We start from the raw sequence: 25,150 nt of genomic DNA on the forward strand, positions 1-25,150 counted from the left end.
TCGAAGTCACAGAAATCCTCCTACCTCTTCTGCCTCCCAAGTGTTGGGAATGAAGGCATGTGCTACCATGCCTGGCTTCCAGCCTTTTAAAAAAGTTTTAACACTAGTTACTTCTGTGTAGTAGGGTAATGAGGTTTTTTTTTTTTTTTTTTGGTACTTGAAGATTCCTTCATCTTTCAGTTTTTCCCAAAATTAGGTATTGCTTTCACATTCATAAAAATAATAAATAAATGTTAATAATAATAATAAAAGGATCAAAGAGGCTTTCAAGGGTACAAATATACACAAGTGTGGCACATTTTGAACACCTTTGTTTTGTTTTATAAATGGCTGAACCTTCCAGCTAAAAAGTTTTTGCTTCCAGTAGAAGTAGTACTTGTATTTTTTCCTTGACTGGATTTGGATATAGGATCCACTGCCACATACTTGATTTGGAAACCTCCTGCTGTGATGGAAGCGTCACTCAGGAACTTCAAGGTCATGACATTTCCTGTTGGTGAGGGACATAAAACAGAACAAAGACGTTACTACAATTTGAAGTGTCTGTTAGTTCAGCTACTCATCATTGTCATAGGAGACTATATGAAGACATGATCAAGACTCCAGGACCTCAGAAATGGATTCTCAAGTCTGTGTTTTCATTGCCAAGTAGAGCAGATGAGAGATCTCCATAGTCTTTTAATATTTTAATTAATCATTTATTTATTTGAAAGAAAGAGGAAGAGGCAGCTATATAGAAAGAATGGGTACACCAGCGCCTCCAGCCACTGCAAACTCCAGACGCATTTGCCACCTTGTGCATCTGGCTTATGTAAGTCTTGCGGAATTGAACCTGGGTCCTTAGGCTTTGTAGGAAAGTGCCTTAACTGCGAAGCCATCTCTCCAGCCCAGAGATCTTCATATTTTTAAATTCTGGCCCTTTAATCTGTCCTATGGAAAAATTTATCTATTTTGAACTTCTGCCAGATTTTGTTGTTTTTGAAACAGGAACTCATTATGTAGCCCTGACTGACCTGGAACTTAATATGTAGACCAGACTGGTCTCAAACTTGTAGGAAATCCTTAGTTCTGGGATTACAATATGTCACATCTACATCTGCTGCATATTTTTAAAATAGAATTTTCACCTCCCACTATCTCTTACAGCTCTATTTGTCTTCCTTCAAATGCTCAATTTTTTGGTTAACACATAATTTATTTATCTAATTTGCTAGAGGTGGGGGGAAGAGTATGGGTGTGTCAAGACTTCTTGCCACTGCAAATGAACTCCAGATACATGTGCTACTTTGTGCATCTGGCTGTACATGGGTACTGGGGAATTGAACCCAGGCCCTTGGACTTTGCAAGCAAGTGCCTTCAACTGCTGAGCCATCTCCCTAGCCCATTAACATAAAATATATTCCAGAGAAAAGAAAACTGAGTGAAAGGTGTATATTATTTCCCTTCTTAGGAAGATTGTATAGTGATCTAATAAGGCTTAAGCCATAATCATTCACAGGCAGCAGGAAGTTTCACATCATGTGGATATGACACATTTCACACCTTATGCAGATTGTTGCCAGAGCTAGGGTCACAGTCTGGGCCCTGGCAACCCCAACATAAAAGGCTTGCCCACCTGTCCTCCATAAGCCAAATGAAAGAGCCAAAGTGTGTGGTGGTACACACTTTTAATCCCAGCACTTGGGAAGCAGAGGTAGGAGGATCGCCTTGATTTCGAGGCCACCCTGAGATGACAGAGTGAATGAATTCCATCCGGGTCAGTAGAGTGAGACCCTACTTTGGAAAAAGGAAGAAGAAGAAGGAGAAGAAAGAGAAGGAGAAGGAGAAAGAGACTGGGCTACAGGGTGAGTTCCAGGTCAGCCTGGGCTAGAGATCTTGCTTCAAAAAACCCAAACCCAAACCAACAACAAAAAACCAACACACACACACACACACACACACACACACACACACACACACACTGCAAATTTCCTGCAAATAAGGAGGGTCTATCTGCTTATTGTGAAACCAAAAACTTGGCCAAAGTCCTTAAGTATATATATGAACAATTGGTATTTTACAGGCTAACAGACTGTATTTCACCTTAGCTCTTTTAACTTTAAAGTGTGAATGACAATCACTATGAGGACACTGAAGAAACAAATATGTTTGACTCTGATTTAAAGTGTTACCTGTGCTAATGATGTCTTCCGGAAGCTCATCACCACAAAATCTGAGAAGGAATTTTGGAAAAGAGAAATATTACACAGATGTTAGTGTGCATCATAATAAAATATTCTTAAAATACTCTATTTTTATTTATTTATTTGAGAAAGAGAGAAAGAAATAGGGACACACACACACACACACACACCCACACACACACACACACACACACACACAGCGAATGGGCACACCAGGGCCTCCAGCCGCTGCAAACAAATTCCAGATGAGTGCGCCCTCTTGTGTTTACATGGGTCCTGGGGAACTGAACCTGGGTCCTTTGGCTTTGCAGACCAGTGCCTCACCTCTAAGCCATCTCTCCAGCCCGCATCATAATAAAATATTTTATTTCCTATAAATAATTTCCCATAATTAATGGCTCATTTTCTCTAACTTTTTAATTTAATTTTATTTTTTAATTTTTACTTTTGGTTTTTCAAGGTAGGGTCCTACTCTAGCTCAAACAGACCTGGAATTCACTATGGAGCCTCAGGGTGTCCTTGAACTCACAGTGATCCTCCTACTTCTGCTGGGATTAAAGGCAGGCACCACCACACCCAGCTATTGTTCTTTTTGTTTTGTTTTTGAGGTAGGACTCTAGCCCAGGCTGACCTGGGATTAAAGGCGTGTTCCACCACGCCCGGCCTACTGCTCTTTTTATAACTTGGGTTTATAAGGGTGAAAAGAGGGATGTAGTCAGAATTAATCATGCCATGTTAATTAGATTTTTTTTTTTTTTGGTTTTTCGAGGTAGGGTCTCACTCTGGTCCAGGCTGACCTGGAATTAATTCTGTAGTCTCAGGGTGGCCTTGAACTCATGGCGATCCTCCTACCTCAGCCTCCCGAGTGCTGGGATTAAAGGCGTGCGCCATCATGCCCGGCTCAGATTTTTTTCTTTTCTTTTGAGGTAGAGTCTTACTCTAGTCCAGCCTAACCTGGAATTCACTATGTGGTCTCAGGGTGGCCTTGAAGTCACACCCAGTTTAATTAGCTTTTTCTAAAACCCTCCTTTCTTTCTTTCTTTCTTTTTTTTTTTTTGTTTATTTATTTTACTTATTTATTTGAGAGCAATAGACAGAGAGGAAAAGAGGCAGATAGATAAAGAGAGAATGGGCACACCAGGGTCTCCAGCCACTGCAAACGAATTCCAGATGTGTGCACCCCCTTGTGCATCTGGCCTATGTGGGTCCTGGGGAATCGAGCTTTGAACTGGGGTTCTTAGGCTTCATACGCAAGTGCTTAACCACTAAGCCAACTCTCCAGCCCTTAATTAGATTTTTAATGTAATTTTTTTTATTTCCACACCTATAAGTTGGTGTGCATATGTGTATGGGTGGCAAATACACACCAGACATATGCACCACTTTTTGCATCAGGCTGTACATGGTGCTGGGGAATTGAACCCAGGCCGGCAGGCATTGTAAGCAAGTGCCTTTAACCACTGAGCAATCTCCCCAGTCCCTGTTAATTAAATTTGTATGAATGGATAGACTGGTGTGACTTAGAAAAGGAAGGAGAACTTTAGATCAGGGGATTCAAAGACTGATGATTTCTTGGAGCCAAGAATTTACTGTAATAGGAGAGAAGGAGAAGTGGGGTAGGGAGAAAGAGGGGGAGAGAGAGCAAAAGGTATGAGCATGAGTGAGTGAAAGAGAGGAAGTGTGGAAAAGGGGTGATGTAACATCTGCAGCAGGAGAGCTGAAAGAGCTAGTGAGGGCCAGGGAGGGGTTTTGTGGTGAGGAGAGAAACTGTTGTATGAGGGAGGAGCCTTGAGCTGGCTTCAGAGTAAGTACTGGGGGGAGTGGCCTTCATGCCTCATAGCCCAGAGGCTCCCTCACTTACCTTACTCCAAAGCGAGCACAGCCAGGTGGGAAGGGAGAGGAAGGGAGGGGAATGGGTAGAGAGCTCTGGTACTCTAACGGGACCTGCTTTTATACAACAACCATTTATATACCTTAATTTAGTAATACTTTGTAAGGTACTTAACATTTAAACTGTATTAAAATTTGAAATGTGTCATGGTTATTCACACCTGTAACCTGAGTTCTCGGGAGGCTGAGGCAGGAGGATTGCCATGAGTTTAAGTTCAGCTTGGTGTAGAATGAGACCTTATTTCAATATCTTCCCCACAAATTGTGTTGAGAACACAAACATATTATACCTCAATATTTTGAAAACCAAGGGAAAAATATTAAGGGAGGTCAGATTTTTTTTTTAATGGCAAAGAAAGTCATTTTAAAGAAATGTCCATTCTATATTGAGCTAAATTATGTGAGAGGAACTATGCTTTGCTAATCTATCTTATATCCATAATACGTAGCCATACTTTAGAAAAGAGAAGGGAACAATCACTGAATTTTACGAGAGTGACCGAAATTAGAATACTTGAGGGCTAGGAAGGTGGCTCAGGGGTTAAAGGTGCTTGCTTGCAAAGCTTGAATGTCTGGGTTCAATTCCCCAACACCCATGTAACGCCAGACTCAAAAAGTGGTACAAGCACCTGGTGTTCAGTTGCAACCAGCAGTAAGAGACTCTGGCACGCCTCCCCCATACCCATAAAGGCGTGGTGGCACCCACCTTTAATCCCAGCACTTGGGAGGCAGAGGTAAGAGGATCACTGTGAGTTTGAGGCCAGCTTGAGGCTACATAGTGAATTCTAGGTCAGCCTGAGCTAGAGAGTGACACCCTACCTCGAAAAACAAACAAACAAAAAGAGAACGAAGAACAAACAAGAAGAGGAAGAGGAGGAATAGCCTGATGTTGCTGAAGAATAGAAATACTTATAATCACTTTCATATGAATAACAGAAAAATTAAAAAATAAATACTGGATGTTCACTTGTCTTTCCAGATGAAGGAAAATACATACCTTCCCACAAAGCCATGCACATCATCATAACTGTCATATATTTCAACATAGTCAGCCAGGCAGCCCGGATCATCTTCCAGGTCAAAATCCAAAAAGCTCAGGCGGATCCGCTGGCCGTACCTGAGCCTAATGTGCCAGTAGCAGATCTGGTTGTCCTCATACTCGTGTGGGAAGCCTGGAGACTTAAAAATGTGCTTGGGCTCTGTAAACACACCACCACATTCTTTTGCTGAAATGGAAACCGGAAATTCATTTCTTAGATACCAATTTACTACTCTTTCAAAAATAAAATACTGAAGAAATGGATTAATATATTCTGTATATCATATGTTATGTATGTTTATAACTCAATAATAAAGACATTTTTATTAACAATTTAATTCTCTCAAATGAACACAGATTGTTTATAAAATTTTGAAGAGTAAAAGTGGCAAGAAAGGGGCTGGAGAGATGGCATAGCCATTAAGGCACTTGCCTGCAAAGCCTAAGGACCCAGGGTCAATTCTCCAGGTCCTATGTAAGCTAGATGCACATGGTGGCTCATGTATCTGGAGTTCGTTTGCAGTGGCTAAAGGCCCTGACATGCCCTTTCTCACTCTTTTTCTCTCCCTCTCTGTCTCAAATAAATAAATAAATAAATAAATAAATAAATAAATAAATAAATAAATAAGTAAGTAAAAACAAATCTTTAAGGCCAGGTGTGGTGGCATATGCCATCCTGAGACTATATAGTGAATTCCAGGCCAGCCTGAGCTAGAGTGAAACTCTACCTCAAAAACCGTCCCCCCCCAAAAAAAAAAGTACCAAGAAAAATATAATTCTGGGCCAGGCATGGTGGCACACACTTTTAATCCCAGCATTCAGGAGGCAGAGGTAGGATCACTGAGAGTTACATAGTGAATTCCATGTCAGCCTGGACTAGAGCAATTCCTTACCTTGAACTCCCCCCTAAAAAAAAAATAATATTTTTATTCTTGGTTACATTTTTTTTCCTTTCTTACTTTTGTCTTTTTTTTTTTTTTTTTTTTTTCCAGGCAGGGTTTCACTGTAGGTCAGGCTGACCTGGAATTCACTATGTTAGTCTCAGGGTGGCCTCGAACTCATGGTGATCCTCCTACCTCTGCCTCCCGAGTGCTGGGATGAAGGGTGTGTGTCATCATGTTCTTTTTTTGTTTGGGTTTTTTTTTTTTGAAGCCATCTTAGTTTATAAGTCTTTATAAGTTCATAATACACTTACAAGTGTACAGAATACTAGAGACTGGCTCTTCTCCAGTTCTCAGTGTATTTGGTTTGCTTTAGACTTAGTGGCATACTGATTACTTAGCTAGTGGTTGAAGCACACTGTGGACTCCCTGAACTACCACCAGAGGAGCAGCGCATCACAGCATGATAGGAATGAAAAGCTCATAATGGTATCAGAAAACGAAGCAATTCTTACTCATCAGTATCACCAACTTAGAGCTGACTGAAATAAGCAAGAAGAGTCATTAAGTGTTCAGAAGTTGTTCAAGTTTGGAGTCTGTGAAATGATGTCGACTGACTTTGTCTATGAATATTTTTGTATTTTGTGATAGTGTCACTGTGCTACAAAGAATGTTCTTGAACATTTTATTTTATTTTGAGATAGGATCTCACTCTACCCAGGCAGGCCTTGAACTTACACCAGTCCTCCTTTCTGAGGAAAACATGTATGTATTATCTTTAGAAACAAACCATGTGGGTTGTAGCAATAGGCATCCCATCTTTCACTCCTATTGAGCCGGATTCCGTAGTCAATTATACCAATTTTTCCAAATCCACAGTTGGGCCCGGGTTTCACAATGGGATATCCAACTCTGCCCTTGGCCATCCATCCAGCAGCACAGACATGGAATCCTGCAGGAAAAAGCAAAGCTTGAGTTTAACTGGCAAAGTGCCTCAGCTAGAGGCCATCTTACAAAAGGGCAGCCATTTCCTACCCTAAGTTGCTCAAGTAGCCAAACACACTCCCTGTAAAATGAGACAAGTCAAAACAAAACTGTAATATTTGCAATGTGGAGGTTGAAGCAGAAAGATTGTAAGTTCTAGGCCGGACTGGACTACATAGTGAAATCCTGTTTCCTGGGCTCAGCTTTGGAAGCTGTGTTAGTATCTGCTAAGGATGCCATCCAAGTGCCATTTTCCTCTAGGTCCAAGATGGCTGGGACTAACCACGGCCTTGGACTACATCATCCCAGCTACTCTGCCTCACTCAGCCTGTGAATGCAGGTAGGCAGTTGTCTGGGGAAGCTTGGGGCAACAGTAAATCAGCTGTGGATCAAAAATATTTCATTAAGGGCTGGAGAGATGGCTTAGTGGTTAAGCGCTTGCCTGTGAAGCCTAAGGACTCCAGTTAAAAGCTCAATTACCCAGGACCCACGTTAGCCAGATGTACAAGGGGGCACACACGTCTGGAGTTCGTTTGCAGTGGCTGGAGGCCCTGGTGCGCTATTCTCTCTCTCTCTCTATCTGCCTCTTTCTCTGTCACTTTCAAATAAATAAAAATAAACAAAAAAATTAAAAAAAATATTTCATTAAAAAAGTCACACCGAGGAGCTGGAAAGATGGCTCAAAGGTTAAAGACTTATGCTTGCAAAGCCTGCCGGTCTGAGTTCAACTCCCCAGTCCCCACATAAAGCCATATGCACAAAGTGGCATATGTGCCTGGAGTTCATTTGCCACCTTGGTGTGCTCATTTTTTTTCTCTCTCTCAAATAAGCTAAAACATTTTTTAATTAAATATTTATTTGAGAAAGAGAGAGAGAGCAAGAGAGACAGAGCATATCAGGGCCGTCAGCCACTGCAAATAAACTCCAGATGCATGCAACCTTGTGCATCTGGTTTACGTGGGTACTGAGTAATTGAACCTAGGTCCTTTGACTTTGCAAGCAAGCCCCTTAACCACCAAGCAATCTCTCCAGCCCTAATAAAATATTTTAAAAATTTAATGATGGGGCTGGGGAGATGGTTCAGAGGTTCAAGGCACTTGCTTGTGAAACCTACCAACTTGGGTTCAATTCCCTAGCACCCACATAAAGCCAGCCCCTGAAGTACCTAAGGACACACACCAATAAATAAATAAATAAGTAAATTTCTAAAGAAAATGGGCAAAGCACTTGCCATGCAAGTGCGAGTGTGAGGACCCGAGTTTGGACCTGCTGACCCCACGTAACGTCAGAGTTGGCAGTGTGTGTAATCTCAGTACAGTTCAGTGAGGTGGGAGACAGAGGCAGGAAATCTGCTGGAAGCTTACAGGCCAACTAGCCTGGTGTATATAGCAGAGAACCACAAACAAACAAACAAACAAACAAACAAACAAACAAACAAACCCTGCCTGAGACTATATAAGAATTCCAGATCAGCCTGGGCTAGAGTGAGACCCTACTCGAAAAACAACAAAAAATTTTTTTGAGGCAGTCTCACTGTAGCTAGGCTGACTTGGAACTCCCTCTGTAGCACCACGTGGGCCTCAAATTCACAGGCACCCTCCAACCTCACCCCCACTGTGCTGAGTGCTGGAACTAAGGGCACAAGTCACCATGCCAGGCCATCTGATGCCACTTTATCTGGAGGACTTGAGCATCCTTGGATTCTGGTACCAGTGAAGAATCCTGGACCCAGTGCTTTCCTGATACTGTGGGCCAAATGTATGTTTGTCTTGGATAAGGTATAAGAATAGCATGGGTTTGGCAGGTGTTTCTCTTTAAGGAAAGGTGTCCTGAAGGTGATGGTCTACTCCCACGAAGGCTCAGCTGTATAAAGAAGCAAAGAGCCAATCTGGGGTGAAGTGGCCCAGCTAGCATGGGCTATATGGGACTTTGTCTTAAAAATAAAAGTTAACTGGCTGGAGAGATGGCTTAGTGGTTAAGCGCTTGCCGGTGAAGCCTAAGGACCCTGGTTCGAGGCTCGATTCCCCAGGACTCATGTAAGCCTGATGCACAAGGTGGTGCATGTATTTGGAGTTCGTTTGCAGTGGCTGGAGGCCCTGGTGTGCCCATTCTCTCTCTCTGCCCCTTTCTGTCTGTTGCTCCCAAATAAATAAATAAAAATAAACAAAAATTTTTAACAAGTTAACCACTGGCATTGCTTCCCTGTTCTTCCTCCTACCAGTTTATAATCTGTTTATGCATTTTCTCATTTTACGACATGCAGTGGGGATTGAGCCCAGGGTCTTGCACGTGTGAGGTAAGTGCTCTACCACTAAGCTATACTCTCAGTCCTTTCCCTCACAGTTTGTAATCCTACACTACAGCAGTACAAAAGCATTCCACCACTTAATGTTAAAGAATGTTAAAAAAAAAAAAAAAAAACCAAAAAACAAAAATACTTTGGTGTGGTGGTACCCATCTGATTCCCAGCATACTGGATATAGAAGCAGGAAGATCGTGACTTTGAGGCCAGCCTGTGCTATATGGTGAGACCGTCAGAGAGAGGGAAAGACACTGAGAGGGAAGAAGAGAGAATCTCCAAGTTCAATATTTCTCCTAGTAGGTGAATTTCTTTGTAAGCTTCAACATAATGACACGATTTAGTAGCTGAAGAAACCAATGAGCCAGTCAAAAGGAATGCCAATTACATTAACATTGATGAAATGTATTTCAGTGATAATAAGGTAAAGAGATGCTCACATTTCCTTTCTGGTTCTTTCCTTAGGTCTCACTGGATTGTGACCCTATATTTGTGCCTGTATTAATTAGAACTTTTCTGGCTCTAGGCAGAGGAAATGAAGGAAGCAAGGACGTACTTGTGGCTTAGAGAACTATCCCAAAGGGCTGGAGAGAGAAGTCTTCTTAAGATATATAGGAAAGGTGCAGGCCTGTCCGCTCCCACACTACCACCAAGGGTAAAAGAAGAAGAAAACTTGTTGGGGCTGAGGACATGGATCAGTGGTTAAATGCACTCATTTGCAAAGACTGACAACCTGGGATCAACTCCCTGGTGCCTACATAAAGCCATATGCACAAAGTGTCACATGTATCTGGAGTTTATTTGCAGTGGCAAGAGGCCCTGGAGTACCCAGACTCTTTTTACTCCCTCCTGCTATAATACATATATATATGAATTTTTTTTTTTTTTGAGGTAGGGTCTTGCTCTAGCCCTGGCTGACATGGAATTCACTATGTAGTCTCAGGGTGGTCTGGAACTCATGGTGATCCTCTTACCTCTGCTTCCTGAGTGTGTACACCACCATGCTGGGCAATAAAATATTCCTTATAGAGAAGGAAAATTAAGCCAGGTGTGGTGGGGCATACTTTTAATCCCAGCTCTCGGGAGGTTGAGGTAGGAGGATCATCATGAGTTCGAGGCCACCCTGAGAATACAGATTTAATTTCAGGTCAGCCTCGGCTAGAGTGAGGCCCTACCTTGAAAAACAACAACAAAAAAAAAAAAAAAAAAAAGAAGGAAAATTATTGCCAAATGGCTTACCAATTTTTCTGGCTGCCTCTAGTTGCTTGTAGGTGGCGAGACGGCCTCCTTCGAATTCACACACTGCCTTAGCCTCTATGTACGTGAGCATGTATTTGCCAGACCGAGCTTCTCTGTGGTACACACCCGCTGCTTGTTCTGAGAAATGACAAAATGTCATCAATGCACTCTTCGCCACTCTTGTGGAACAAGGGAAATGTCCCCTCAGCTGAAAGATTACATCAGATATTGTTCTTGCCAAAGAACTTTCTAGGTCTGCTGCCAGGGCTGGTTAAGTTTTCATTGTTAGAAAGCTTTGAAAAAAAATGAAAGAGGGAGATTTTAGGGGAATTTTGGGGGCATACACCCAGACTGAAGGCTCGATTGTTTCTGATTTGATAGCCCGAAAGAAAGTTTTTAATAGATTACATTTGTATACTAACCACAAATAACAATTTTTTTGGCTTTAAGTCATAAGAACTTGGTAAGGTAATCAGTAGGGGGGAAAGGGAGGGGAAGGTGAAAGGAACCAGTGAAAATGACTCTATTGTTTGACTCACAATAATGGAGAAAAATAAGCCAACACTAACCACTCGAGGGAATGACTTAAGGTGATGTAAGTGAGCATTTAGTAAATAAGTTGACAACTCTGGGAGAGCATGATAGAGTCCAAAGCCAAAAATAAATAGTACATCAAGGAAGAGAAAAATGAATTCAAACACGAGAGGAAACATGGGGCACACCTAACTACCAGTGAGCTCCGCATTTCATCTGGTGCAGCTGGTCTCTGTCTCATGCTGTTCTGCCACCATATTTCCGGCAGTGCTAAGTCACACTTGCACAGCCTTCCAGTAGATCACTGTTGAAACAGATTGTTTTCGGTTTGGAGTGCCTTCTCCATAGAAACAAAGCGAAGAGATTCCCAAGACAATAGTCACAAGTTTAGCTTTAATACTGCTAGTAGTTCTACATAGTTGGCCAGATTATGGTTAAATATTTGTACCCTGACCTGCTCATTCATCCACTATTGAGGTCATTCCCAGTGAGCTGGCATGTTCCTTGGCATACAGGGAGACACAGATTCAGTAGTACTAGAAATGTAACTCTAATTCAAGTCATTGTTCTCAAACTGATGTTGACTCTGACAATAATTTGATGACAATGGTACTTGGTGTATTCTCTAAGGGATCCTGCTCTTGTAAATTACATGCAAATGTTCCATTACTTAGAGAGAGCATTAGTCAATTTGATGCTTGGAGACCAGACAGTACCAGCAACATCCGATCATCACCAATCAAGATGCCTTCCCCTTTATAAATGACTGGCTAGCTCCTCAGTGCCATTAGATGACAGTAAACTCACAAGTTTCCAGTTAATTTTTCTTTATTGGTTTAATTTTGTTTGAGAGCAACAGACAGAGAGAGAAAGAGGGAGAGAGAGAGAGAGAGAGAGAGAGAGAGAGCAGGGAGAGAATGGGCATGCCAGGACCTCCAGCCACAGCAAATGAACTCCAGATGCGTGCGCCCCCTAGTGCATCTGGCTAAGGTGGGTCCTAGGGAATTGAGCCTGGAACTGGGGTCCTTAGGCTTCACAGGCAAGCGCTTAGCTGCTAAGCCATCTCTCCAGCCTCAGTTAACTTTAAAAAAAATTTTTTTTATTTATTTATTGGAGAGAGAGAGAGAGAGAGAGAGAGAGAGAGAGAGAATATGGGCACGCCAGGGCCTCCAACCACTGCAAACAAACTCCAGACACATATGCCACCTCGTGCAGCTGGCTTACTTGGGTCCTGGGGAATCAAACCTGGGTCCTTTGGCTTTGTAGGCAAGTACCTTAACCACCAAGCTATCTCTCCAGGCCACTTGATTTTTTTTTTTTTAAAGAAACGTTCTTGAGTCTACCCTTGCAGTCTTTTCTAGAGGTCATAGAAGAGTCTGGCTTCTCCTTTCTTTTAAAAAGAAACTTTTTATTTTATTTTATTTGTTAGAGAGAGAGAGAGGCAGATCGAGAGCATGGGCTCGCCAGGGTCTCCAGTCACTGCAAATAAACTCCAGTGTGTGCCACCTTGTGTATCTGGCTTACATGGGTGTTGAGGAATTGAACCTGGGTCCTTTGGCTTCGCAGGCAAGAGCCTTAACTGCTGAGCCATCTCTCCACCCCAGTTTGATTATTTTAAGCATGTAGTTTGATATGTTTTCCTAGGCATTATGGAATTATAAGATTGAGTATTATCCCCCTCAAAGAACTTGGAAACTCAAGGGCAATTTGAGTGACTTTTTGTTTGTTTGTTTGTTTTGGTTTTCAAAGTAGGGTCTCACTCTAGCCCAGGCTGACTTGGAATTTACTATGTAGCCTCAGGATGACCTCAAACTTATGGTGATCCTCCTATCTTTGCCTCCCAAGTACTGGGATTAAAGGCGTGCATCACCACTTTTGTTTTTGATGCAGGATTTTGCCCAGACTGGCCTGAAGCCTGTGATCCTTGGACCCAGATTTTCCCAAGTGTGAGAATTCAAATGTGTGTCACTATACCCAGCAGAATGAAATAGTTTAAACACTATGCCTTTTGGTAGAGAAAAAGAAGGCATGAGTAATTTACATATATATTTTAGAGATTGTTATTTTGTGTAGGTATACATGTAGTGTTCATATGTGTGTGTGTATGTGCATGTTGAGGCCAGAGATCAGTGTCAAGTGTCACTCTCTACCTTATTCTTTGATATACGGTCCTTTATTGAATGGAGAGCTCATTGACTGGACCACACTAGCTAGCTCATGAGCCTCAAGGATTCCCTGTCTCCATCTTTGCCGGACTGGAGTTATCTTGTGCACCACCATATCTTGCATTTTAATTCCTCATGCTTGCACAGCAAACATTTAACCACCGAGACAGTGCAGAGATTGTTAATCTTTTTTCTTTTTATCTATTTTATTTCAAGGAGAGAGAGAGGGAGAGAATACAGAGAGAATGGGTTTGTCAGGACCCCCAGCTGCTGCAACCGTACTCCAGATACATGCTTCACGTTGTGCAGCTGGCTTTATGTGGGCACTGAGGAATTGAACCCAGGTTGTTAGGCATTGCAAGCAAGCACCTCAACCACTGAGTCATCTCTCCAGCCCAAGGTTGTTAATCTTTAAGAATGTTAAAATATATTTGTAGTCCAAGAATATAGAGTTAAAAACATCTTCATTAAAAAAAACACAACACTATACAAATTATTGTAATGGATGCCAAGCCTTCCTGGAACTGATTTCATGATATTTTATTGTAATGTTGAAATATAGGTCTTTAGTCCAGGCTGGCTTTGCATTCCTTATGTAGCTAAGGATGATCTTGAACTTCTGATACTCCTGTATCAACCTTCCTTGTGTTGGGATTAGAGGAATGTACCACCACACCTGGTTTATTCAGTGCTGAGGGTGGAACCCTGGGTTTCATGCATGTTAGGCAAGCTGTCTACCAACTGAGCTACATTCCCAACATCTAACAAACTTTCAGAAAATAATTTCACCCAGCCCAGCTCTTTAAGTAACTGCTAACACTTGTCTGTTAATAGAATAATAATTGAAATAACATAATTCATGTGCTTTAATTTTAATTTGTTAATAGTAATATTTCATATTACTCCTCAAAGAATACCAAAATTTTCAATATTTTGCTTTATGAGCAAGCAAGCTGAGAATTCTTTTTTTTTAAAAAGAGTTTATTTTTATTTAACTATCAGAGACAGAGAGAGGGAGAGAGAGAGAGAGAGAGAGGGAGAGAGAATGGGTGTGTCAGGGCCTCCAGCCACTGCAAATGAACTCCGGATGCATGCACCGCCATATGCATCTGGCTTATGTTGGACCTGGATAATCAAACCTGGATCCTCAGGCTTTGCAGGAAAGTGCCTTAACCATTAAGCCATCTCTCCAGTCCTGCAAGCTGAGAATTGTTGATGTATATACTTGACTAAATAATCAATCATTATTTATGCCAGTCTCACTATGTATCGCAGTCTGCTCTGGGACTCACAATCCTTTGGCCTCAGCCTTGTAAGTAGGTGCATGATTATAGGTTTGTGTCACCTCACCTAGGGATAATTTTAAACAAAACATTTTATTTACTTATTGTTATTTATTTTGAGTTCTTTGGAAGCAAGTTCTTCTGTGTAGTTTAGGCTGACCTAGACCTCACAATTCTCCTGCCTCAGCCTTCCAAGTACTGGGATTATAGGTAAGAGGCATTTATTTTAAAGTATTCCTCAATTCAGAATTTTTAAAAATATTTAAAAAATATTTTTACTTATTTGAGATAGTGAGACAGAGAGAAATAGGCAGACACAGATAGAAAATGAGTATGGGTGTGCCAGGGCCTCCTGCCACTGCAAACAAACTCCAGATACAAGCATTACTTTGTGCATCTGGTTTTACATGGGTATAGGTTTTACATGGGTACAGATGCAGAAGAGGACACAGGCATCTGGAGTTCGTTTGCAGTGGTTGGAGGCCCTGGCGGGCCCATTCTCTCTGTCCCTCTCTCTCTCTCTCTCTCTCTCTGTCTGCCTCTTTCTCTGTCTCTCAAATAAATAAATAAAAAATATTTTCAAAAACTATGGTAACTTTTATAGTTTGCCTCTGTTATTTAGGGCTCCTTATATAGTAGAGGTCAGAGCTTTGAAATAAAGCTTTTCTCTAACCAATGTACAAATACATATTCATATTCATTTATGTTTATGGCCACACAAAGGTCTCTTGCTTTTGCAAATAAATGTCCATCTAGCTTTATTTATTTATTTTTTTCGAGGTAGGGTCTCACTCTAGCCCAGGCTGACCTGGAATTCACTATGGAGTCTCAAGGGTGGCCTCGAACTCATGGTAATCCTCCTACCTCTGCCTCCCAAGTGTTGGGATCAAAGCCATGAGCCATCACGCCCAGCTTCCATGTAGCTTTTTTTGTGGCTGGTTGGGGAACTGAACCTTTGAAAGCAAGCAAGCATGAAAGTGCCTGTGGCTGCTGAAGATATCTCTAACCCCACTACTCTTTTTTCATTGTTAATTTGTTTGAGGTCGGATATTGTTGAAGCTCAGGCTGACCTGGAATTTATTATGAAGTCTCAGTTCTCAGTGGCTTTGAACTTGCAGAGATCCTCCTACCTTTGCTTCCCAAGTGCTGGGATTAATGGTGTGCGTCACCACACCAGACCACTACTTAATTTTTAAAACACCAAATATTTGTTTAACATACGTGTGTATATGTGATATACATACAAAAATATTTTTCTTTTTTTTTTAAAATTATTTATTTATTTATTTGAGAGCGACAGACACAGAGAGAAAGACAGATAGAGGGAGAGAGAGGGAATGGGCGCACCAGGGCTTCCAGCCTCTGCAAACGAACTCCAGATGCGTGCGCCCCCTTGTGCATCTGGCTAACGTGGGACCTGGGGAACCGAGCCTTGAACCAGGGTCCTTAGGCTTCACAGGCAAGTGCCTAACCGCTAAGCCATCTCTCCAGCCCTTTTTTTTTTTTTTTTTTTTTTTTGAGGTAGGGTTTCATTCTTAGTTAAGGCTGACCTGGAATTCACAAGATAGTCTCAAGGTGGTCTTGAACTCACCGTGATCCACCCATCTCTACCTCCCAAATGCTGGGATTAAAGACGTCCGCCACCGCGGCTGACTCCAAAAATATACATCTGTTTACAAATGACAGCAGAAGAATGTTGACTGCAGTGTCTGCTGCTGGTCCCACTGGGGAGGAGTCAGTCACAGAACCTTGTTTGTATAAGTTACTGCTGGACCCTCAGTTTTCTCCACAGCAAATGGGAATAACGATAGCATCTAGGCTCTGTTAAGAGTTCACCATGTTCTTTTCTTTATTTTACAGATTCAACACAAAGGCTGAAAATAATTGCTCTTTGTGCTTTCAATTTTCAGATCCACGTTAACTGATTGGTATTTATCTTTCTTTTAGTCCGTTCTTTGTTGCTGTTTTAAGTTACTGCTAGGGGACTTAGAAGAGATCAGAATCAAGTCTCATGTGCTTCACAGTTGCTAACAGATTCCTGTCTTCTAATCTAAACTCTCTTTCCTCCTTGAACATTCTCTAATATTATTTTGACCCAACCAACTGTAAATAATCTGTGCGAGGCTGACTGGTCAATGATTTGTCCCAGATCGAAGACTTTGCGGTCATCCCGAGCCTCAATTTGTAGCAGGTTATTAGCAAACGCTTGGGTTTGCTTCTCTGTGCCTCTGGGGCAGAACTGCTTTTGTCCAGCCTTACATTTTTATAACACGCAATGCTATTCAACAATGACTTCAAATACGTTGATCCCAAATGAGACAGACAGTATTTCAAAGTTTATACATATGGGTTTAGTTCTTACTAGCCTTATGACTTTTTTTTTCATTTCTGACAAATATGTATATATTTCCACAATTTCACTGTAGGCAATAAAACAAAGAGACTTACTCACTCTTCTAGTACATTCTAAAACCCATCGTAACCAAATGGATCACACAGAAACTAGTTCACTAACTCACGATGGAAAAAAAGGGTGGCAAGGCTGTACATTACAAAACGGCGCTTTTTAATGAATTCCGCATGGTTACAGTTATTAGCAGAGAGGAGAATCATGCCAGAGGGGGAAATAGTCTACCACCATGTTCTGCTTTGCAAGCATAAATCCAAGGTCTAGGTTAATTTTGCTCTTTCTATTTCTTTATTCTGTCAAAGTATCTGTCAATTTTCCCCCTAAACCATTCAAGATGTTTTCACTATTAAACACAATAATGAGTGAAAAACAGCACCAATTTGTACCATAAGAAATTAAGTATTGTTTAAAGTTTTTGTATTTTGAGATTCTTTTTTCTTGGTCTATTGTTTATCTTCACTGTTTAGCTTTTCATTCCTTAGACTTAAAACAACAAAAGAAACCTTCCTTGTTTAACAAAAAGGTTGGGAAAGTAGTTATAATGTTTAGTAGTACAAAGAGCCAAAGTAGTAAGAATGAATTCAAAAGCAGAAACCATCTTCATTTTTTTTTTTCTGCATTGCATCCTGGTTTTGTTAAAATACTTCAAAGATATTTAGAAAAAGTAAGATATACCCTGAATTATGACTGTACAAGTTTTGCATATGTCATTTAATCTGAAATCTGCTGGCAAATACAATTGAAATAAGAAACTTTTGTACTGGTGTTTTTAGTTTGTTAAAGAAATATTTCTCAATGCATTACCACATCTGCTTTGAAGAAATCTTAAAATATATTTTCACAATGGATACAAATCTTAACCTCTGTTTCCTATGGATCAATTCATTGTGTAAAAAGATATTCTAAAGTTTTAGTAGGCAGGAAAACTTTCTAAGATGGGATTTCAGTGGCTGTCTTTCCCAAGCATTTTCTGTGGAAACCTTGGCTTTAAACAGATTAGACGTTTTTATTGCTTTGATTCAGTCCTCCAATGTTTCAAAGAATTGACATTCCCAACAAGAAGCCCATGAGGGAAGTTTCTTACCAAGCCATATGGAGTTATGAAAGATTCCATTCTTGAATCCCCATCCTTGAGTCTCTCCCCACAGCAAGACGAATAAGGACATTAAGATGATCATATCTCCAGTTGCAGGAAGAGTCTGTCAGGGCGGCTCACAGTAAAATTCTCAGAGCAGCGGCTGAAGTGCAGCTGAAACATCTGGTTTCCACATCTTTTAAATAGTTTTTTTGACTGTGAGGTCAGCATGTGCTGTCCAATGGCATCCTCTCTTGCACAGTTACACAATTGACTCAGTGTTTCAAGCAAGTCCTCTGACTCATTTGCATTGGCAGCCAGGACGAAGGATGTAGGATGATCATCTCTGAAAATTCACTTTCTCAGAAAGGAGTTCATTTATTTCTTCTGTCACCAACACCTCTCTGTTAGGAAGGTTGTGTAATGGTGCAGATTCAGCAGTGATTAAAAGAAAGCCAAACTTCAGTCAGAATTTTAAGAGAAATCCTCAATGTTTTATTTGCAGTGTCAATTTTGTGACTTAGAGTTTTAATGCCAGTCTCTAACTTGACTCTGATAGTGTTAGATTGGTTTTGCTAAACACTGCCAAGGCTGTGTAGAAAACTGAAAAGAAAAAGTCCACATAGTTGGGCAAATCCTGAGCCTTCTACAGTGATGTAAGATTTCTTACTCTCTGTCTACATTTCTTTCTTTCCTACCCCCCCCTTTTTTTTCTTTTTGTGGTCAGCAGGTAAACTTATTGGCTTTTAGAAAAGCAGTTCACTTTCAAAGTCTTAGTATATTCAAGTAACTTTGGAGTGTCTTATTATAATATAAATGTCCCCGTCCTTGATATGTTAGAGGAACATACATGTTAGGTAGCTAGTTGAATTATTAGCAGGCTTGTAAGACGTTGGGGCTGTGGACCCTTCCTTTATAATTCACAGCCTCTTTAAAAAAACATGGAGAAAGCAAGATTTTAATAACTGGTCAGAAGAATGGGACATGAGTCATATCTCTGACTGTAGGAGGAGACACAACAACCTGAACACCCAAGAGGAAATTAATGGATGTAAACATGGCTCCAGAAGCCCGAAACATTACAGGAATACTGTATAGCAGGAGGTTTTCTGATAAGGAACACCAGGGCCCAGTGGCACAGACCTGGAATCTCAGCTTGCCTGGGCTACACAGTGAGCTCAGGGCAGCTTGGGCAGCTTTGTGAGCCCGACCTCAAAACAAAAGCGGGGGGCGGGGGGGAGAGGGAGGAGAGGAGGAAGAGGAGAGGGAGAGAGGGGAGTCAAAGAAGAGAGAGAGAAGAAGGAGGAGAAGGAGGAACAAGAGCAGCAGGGGAGAGAGAGAGAGAGAGAGAGAGAGAGAGAGAGAGAGAGAGAGAGAGAGAGAAGAGAGGGCAGGAGGAGAGAGAGACCAAGCTAGCACAAAGGGCTCGGATATGGCTCAGTGGTAGAGTGCTTGCCTGGCGTGCATAAGACCGTGAGTTACATCTGCGATTGTACCCTCCTATTAGAATCGATCCAAAGAGGGTTGTCAGTCACCTGGATAGAACCAAGTCCCTCAGGAAAAACTGCTTGTTCTAGAAACTTTAGAAAATACTATGAAAACTACATAAAATGTAGGTTGGGGTAGTGGTAGTGGTCACTTTGGCCACTGTTTACTCTTAAAGTAAATGCAATAAGCTCTACCTGTCTTCCACACCCTGTGTGTTTCTCCTGAATTCCATGACAGAGCTCACATAGGAGGCAAGAAGAGTTCTGACTGGGATTCCAGTGATATATAGACAATAATTAAGTTAACAGAGATGTGGCTGTAGCTTCCCTAGATGCTCTAACTTTGATGAAGATGATTAAAATAACAGGCTATAGTGATCTGGGGAAGTCACCATGCCTTCTAGCATCTCAAACTCTTCTTGTCCACAAAAATACATGGTGTTCGGCTGACATGTCTGCTCATATTCTCACTGCTGCTCATGTTAATGACGTGTCCCATTGACTGATTTACTTACTAGTAGCTTTTGTTTCTCTTTCTTTCTTTTTTTTTCTTTTACTTTTCTTTCTTTCTTTCTTTTTCTTTTTTTCTTTTTTCTTTTCTTTTTGTTTTTGTTTTTTGAGGTAGGGTCTCACTCTAGCTCAGGCTGACCTGAAATTCACTATGTAGTCTCAGGGTGTCCTCGAACTCACGGTGATCCTCCTACCTCTGCCTCCTGAGTACTGGTATTAAAGGTGTGTGCCGCCACATCCTGCTTTTTGCTTTTTCTTTCTCTTTCTTATTGGCCATTCTTTTTTACTTAGTTTCTCTACTGTTGGTACCAAACTGCCTGCCATTGGCTGGTATCATAGCCCTCCTTTCTCTCAGGCTTTCTTACTCCCTCTACTGATTTCAGCAGCCTTTGAAAAAGCCAACTTTCTAGCCAGGCGTAGTGGCACACACCTTTAGTCCCAGCACTCGGGAGGCAGAGGTAGGATGATCTCTGTGAGTTTGAGGCCACCCTGAGACTACATAGAGAATTCCAGGTCAGCCTGGGCTAGAGTGAAACACTACCTTGAAAAAACAAAACAAAACAAACAAACAAAAGCCAACTTTCTAGGGATGCTTCCCTTAGACATCTTTTTTTTTTTTTTAAACTTGTATTATAAGAGATTTTTTAAATTTTTTTTTAATTTATTTGAGAGCGACAGACACAGAGGAAAAGACAGATAGAGGGAGAGAGAGAGAATGGGCATGCCAGGGCTTCCAGCCTCTGCAAATGAACTCCAGACGCGTGCGCCCCCTTGTGCATCTGGCTAACGTGGGATCTGGGGAACTGAGCCTCGAACCGGGGTCCTTAGGCTTCACAGGCAAGTGCTTAACCGCTAAGCCATCTCTCCAGTCCCCCTTAGACATCTTTGCAACCTATGCGGATACTGTCCAATTCAGTGGGCCCTCACTGGGCTATACCTTTAGTTAACAGGGGTTCACAATTCCTGTTTTGGGTTCATGACAAATGAGAGGTGGAGGACAGCGTCAATGACTAGCTAGAATTTAAATTTGGTGCCCAAGTGGGTGTGACCATGGAGGGCCCAGGCAAGGTCAGTGGGAACAGGATGAATAGGTGGCTGGAAGGTACAAATCATGATGTTTTCTGGAAAGTGGAACTACATGAGTATTTTGAGTTTGTGGTTCAGGATGCAAATATAGCTCTTACTCCCACACTGTCACAGTAGAGGTGTTGTAGCCTTCCCTTCTGCCTAGTCACTTTTCTCTGGTCATGCCATGTCTGCATCTATCTTAAGCACCTCATTTCCCCCTGTTTCTCATGTATCAAGACCTACTCTCAGGAAAGCATTTGAAATTAAGTAACTAACAACAAATACCCTTCTGTTTTTTATTTATATTTTAACGAAGTGCCAAGTATGGCAGGGTATGAATGTTTATTTTATTTTATTTTATTTTATTTGTTTTTGTTTTTCAAGGTAGGGTGTCACTCTAGCTCAGGCTGACCTGGAACTCACTATGTCGTCTCAGGGTGGCCTCAAACTCACAGAGATCATCCTACCTCTGCCTCCCGAGGGCTGGGATTAAAGGCATGAGCCACCACGTCTGGCCCTCAACTTGTTTTAACATGAAAATTTCATGAGTTGCTTTGATGGATTAACCTAGTCTAAGATAGAGGATTTCTTTCTCCATGTCTCAAGGCTCAAGTAGTGTTTAAAAATCTTGTCCTCCTTGTCACCAGTGAACAGAAAACAGTGACTAAGCCTGGTATGGCTGTACTCATGTGTAATTCCAGCATTTGGTCATGGGTGAGGGACTAGGCATGGGATGGATAAATTCAAGGCCAGCCTGATCACATCTAGACCTTGTCACAAGCAAACAAACAATGCCTAATGATTTGGACCCTGGTGTTCAGCTCCATAGTAGATGAAAAGATGTTTTTTTTAAAAAAACTTTTGTTTTTGAATACTGTATTTTTTTATTTGAGAGAGAGAGAGAGAGAGAGAGAGAGAGAGAGAGAGAGAGAGAGAGAGGAAGAGGCAGATAGAGAATGGGCACGCCATCGCCCACAGGCACCACAAACGAACTCCAGAAGCATGTGCCCCCGTGTGCATCTGGTTTACATGGGTCCTGGGGAATTGAACTGAGTTCCTTAGGCTTTGCAGGCAAATGCCTTGACCGCTAAGCCATTTCCCCAGCCTGAAAATATGGTTTATGTGGCTGATGAACTTGTCTTGAAAGCTGCCTAGGAAGTTGACTCCTAAGCTGCTTGTAGGTGTGTCTCCTGAGGAGCTGAGAGAAGATGGGATACACAAGGTCCTGTCAGGGGTTCAGCAGGCCTTCACAGATGAATAACTCACTGGATCTCTCTCTCTCTCTCTCTTTTTCTTTTTGGTTTTTTGAAGTAGGGTCTCTCTCTGGTCCAGACTGATCTAGATTAACTATGTATTTCAGAGTGGCCTTGAACTTGTGGAGATCCACCTACCTCTGCCTCCCAAGTGCTGGGATTAAAGGCGTGCGCCTCACTGGATCTCTTGATCCAAGGTGTGTGGTGGCTCTTCCTGTACCAGCTGTAACTGGCTGTAAACCTACCTGGCATGGCTGCCATTTTGTGCAAAAGAAGGAAGCTTGGGGCCAGAGAGATGGCTTTGTGGTTAAGGTGCTTGCCTGCAAAGCCTAATGACCTGGGAGAACCTGGTTTGATGTCCCACTACCCATGTAAAGCTGGATGCACAAAGCAGCACGTGCATCTGGAGTTTGTTTGCAGGGGCTAGTGCCCATTCCCTTTCTTTCTCCCTGTGCAAATAAAAAAATATTAAACACACACACACACACACACACACACACAGATAGAGAGAGAGAGAGAGAGAGAGAGAGGCTCTTTTGGTTTCTCCCCCCACTTTTTTTTTTTTTTTTTTTTTTAAATTTATTTATTTGAGAGCAACAGACAGAGAGAGAAAGAGCCCAATAGATAGATAGAGAATGGGCACGACAGGGCCTCTAGCCACTGCAAAGGACCTCCAGACGCATGCACCCCTTTTGCATCTGGCTAACGTGGGTCCTGGGGAATCAAGCCTCAAACCGGGGTCCTTAGGCTTGACAGGCAAGCGCTTAACCGCTAAACCATCTCTCTAGCCCATTTTTTTTTCAAGGTAGGGTCTCACTGTGGCCCAGACTGACCTGGAATTCACTATGTAGTCTCAGGGTGGTCTTGAACTCATAGCAATCCTTCTACCTCTGTCTCCAGAATGCTGGGATTAAATGCATGCGCCACCACACCTGGCTCTCATTTGATCTCTTTTCACAAAGTTCCCACACCTGTAAGCCCAGAGAGCTATGGGTATCTGAAGACATAGTGGTGACAACTCCTCACCTGAGTGGGCAGGTGCACAGAAGAGACATGACCTCCTAAACTGGCAGTGGTCTAGTGATTTCTCTTGTAAATTAGAATACGAGTATACCAGAAAATAAGACTACTGTTTTTTGTTTTTTTTTTTGAGATAGGGTCTGGCTGTACCCAGGCTTACCTGGAATTCATTATGTAGTCTCAGGGTGGCCTTGAACTCACGGTGATCATCCTACCTCTGCCTCTTGAGTGCTGGCAAGACTACTTTTGACCTGGTATGGGTTAGTGTGTTTTGGGAGTTTGGTTCTCTTAAGCAACTTCCAGGATAGTTTCACGGTCAACACTCTCTTTGATATTCCTCCCTCCAGTTATCCATCTTTGTCTTTTCTATATAAAAATCCCCCTTTCCCACCACATAATTGGGAACACCTCCTTAAAATTAGAGCTTGCAACAAAAGGAAAGCGACAAAAAAATGTCACATGGATATAGACAGAAAGCAGAAAGGAAAAAGAGGGAAGGAAAACAAATTTTAAGAAAATATTCATCTGATTATATGTTTAAGTTTGCATTTATATAGTAACATACTCTGGGGAACCACAATTTTTTTGACAGGGTATGCAAACTAAAGTAAAAATTAGGGCTGGGAGATGGCTCAGGAATTAAAGGCACTTGCTTACAAAGCATGCCAGTTCAGATTCACTTCCCCACTGCCCACATAAAGCTGGGTGCTCACAGTGGCCATGGTTCTTGAGTTCTTCTGTAGAGGCAAGAAGTCCTGGTGCACCCATCCTCTCTCTCTCGTTCACAAATAAACTTATAAAACTATTTTTGAAAACCAAAACCTTGTTTTTTTTTTATTGATTACATATTTATAATGTTGGAAAGAAAAGGAAAAGGGTGGAACTCAGTGGATTACAAAGTGTGTCAACAGAGGACATCCTCACCACTGCCAGTGAGGACATGAAATTACAATACAGGAATTCCCCCCACCCATCCTCAGATTTTCCTGGGGACCAGGATGGGAATTAAGGCCATGTTAGCAAATATGAGTCTATGCATAACATTGAACAGAATAATGTGCTTTCAAGTTTATGGGAAAACAAATGTTAGAAAAACATTTGAAACTGATACTGCACTTCCCATGGTTCTAGGATCTACCCGTCTCTGGTAACCTTTAACAGAGTGCAGCTCTCCATCTTGTAGCACTGTGGCTGTCTTGCATCTGCAGACATCTGTGGTTCGGTGGGACTGTGTAATTATTCTGGCCAGTAAGATGAGTTTAGAAATGAAGGTCTGGTTAATGATTCACTTTCCCATCTTACATGAAGGGAACACTTGAGACCATGGCTGTGAAATGCATGGTATTCTATATCATTTAGTGTAGCATAATGAAGTCTATAAACCTTTGTTGTTTTAAGTCATTAGGAGTCTGGAGCCATCCATTACTGTGTGCATATCTGGTCTGTCCTGTTGAAGTGAGCTAATGTGAATACTAAAGGAGTGGATGGTTTTAAGCGGTTGGAGTGGGGCTGGGACACTGTGTGACGACTTTCTCATGAGAAAGGTAATTCAGGAAAGAGCAAAAGGGGGCGGTGAGAGCAAGAACAAAAGAGACAATGATAAACAGACCGGGCCTCCCCAGCCTTCCAACCTCTTTACAACACACAGCCCCTCAGTCTGACTTACTTGCCTACCTGTATTGACCAGTGCTTCCCCAGATACAGCCCTGTCATTTGATGCCTCTGTTTATATCCGATAGATCATAAATTCTGCCTCTTCTTCCTTGTCCGTCTTTCTTGACTATAGTCAGAGAATTACAGAGGTCAGTTCTGGGAGTTTAGAGGTGAATT

The 25,150-nt window shown here is 41.8% G+C and overlaps 1 protein-coding gene across 1 annotated transcript; it reads right to left on the reverse strand.

The window, feature by feature from the left end:
* Nucleotides 1-49: 49 nt before the first annotated feature.
* Nucleotides 50-18,144, reverse strand: Tnfaip6 (TNF alpha induced protein 6). Its single transcript, XM_004651834.2, has 6 exons — nt 17,992-18,144; nt 10,516-10,653; nt 6,784-6,945; nt 5,071-5,299; nt 2,172-2,212; nt 50-490 (listed from the first exon to the last, which is right to left on the reverse strand). The coding sequence occupies exons 1-6, from the start codon at nt 18,083-18,085 to the stop codon at nt 321-323; spliced, it is 834 nt and encodes a 277-aa protein (XP_004651891.2). The 5' UTR covers nt 18,086-18,144; the 3' UTR covers nt 50-320.
* Nucleotides 18,145-25,150: the final 7,006 nt, after the last annotated feature.

This window comes from Jaculus jaculus, chromosome 4 (genome assembly GCF_020740685.1).
Source record: "Jaculus jaculus isolate mJacJac1 chromosome 4, mJacJac1.mat.Y.cur, whole genome shotgun sequence".
NCBI lineage: Eukaryota > Metazoa > Chordata > Mammalia > Rodentia > Dipodidae > Jaculus > Jaculus jaculus.

Excerpts from the sequence above, each read along its gene's own strand:
- Tnfaip6 (XM_004651834.2), bottom strand. The coding sequence starts at position 18,085 with ATGATCATCTTAATGTCCTTATTCGTCTTGCTGTGGGGAGAGACTCAA. Across the intron at positions 6,946-10,515 it reads AGAGGCAGCCAGAAAAATTG|GATTCCATGTCTGTGCTGCT; the intron begins GTAAGCCATTTG and ends TTTTTCCTGCAG. Across the intron at positions 2,213-5,070 it reads GTGCATGGCTTTGTGGGAAG|ATTTTGTGGTGATGAGCTTC; the intron begins GTATGTATTTTC and ends ATTCCTTCTCAG.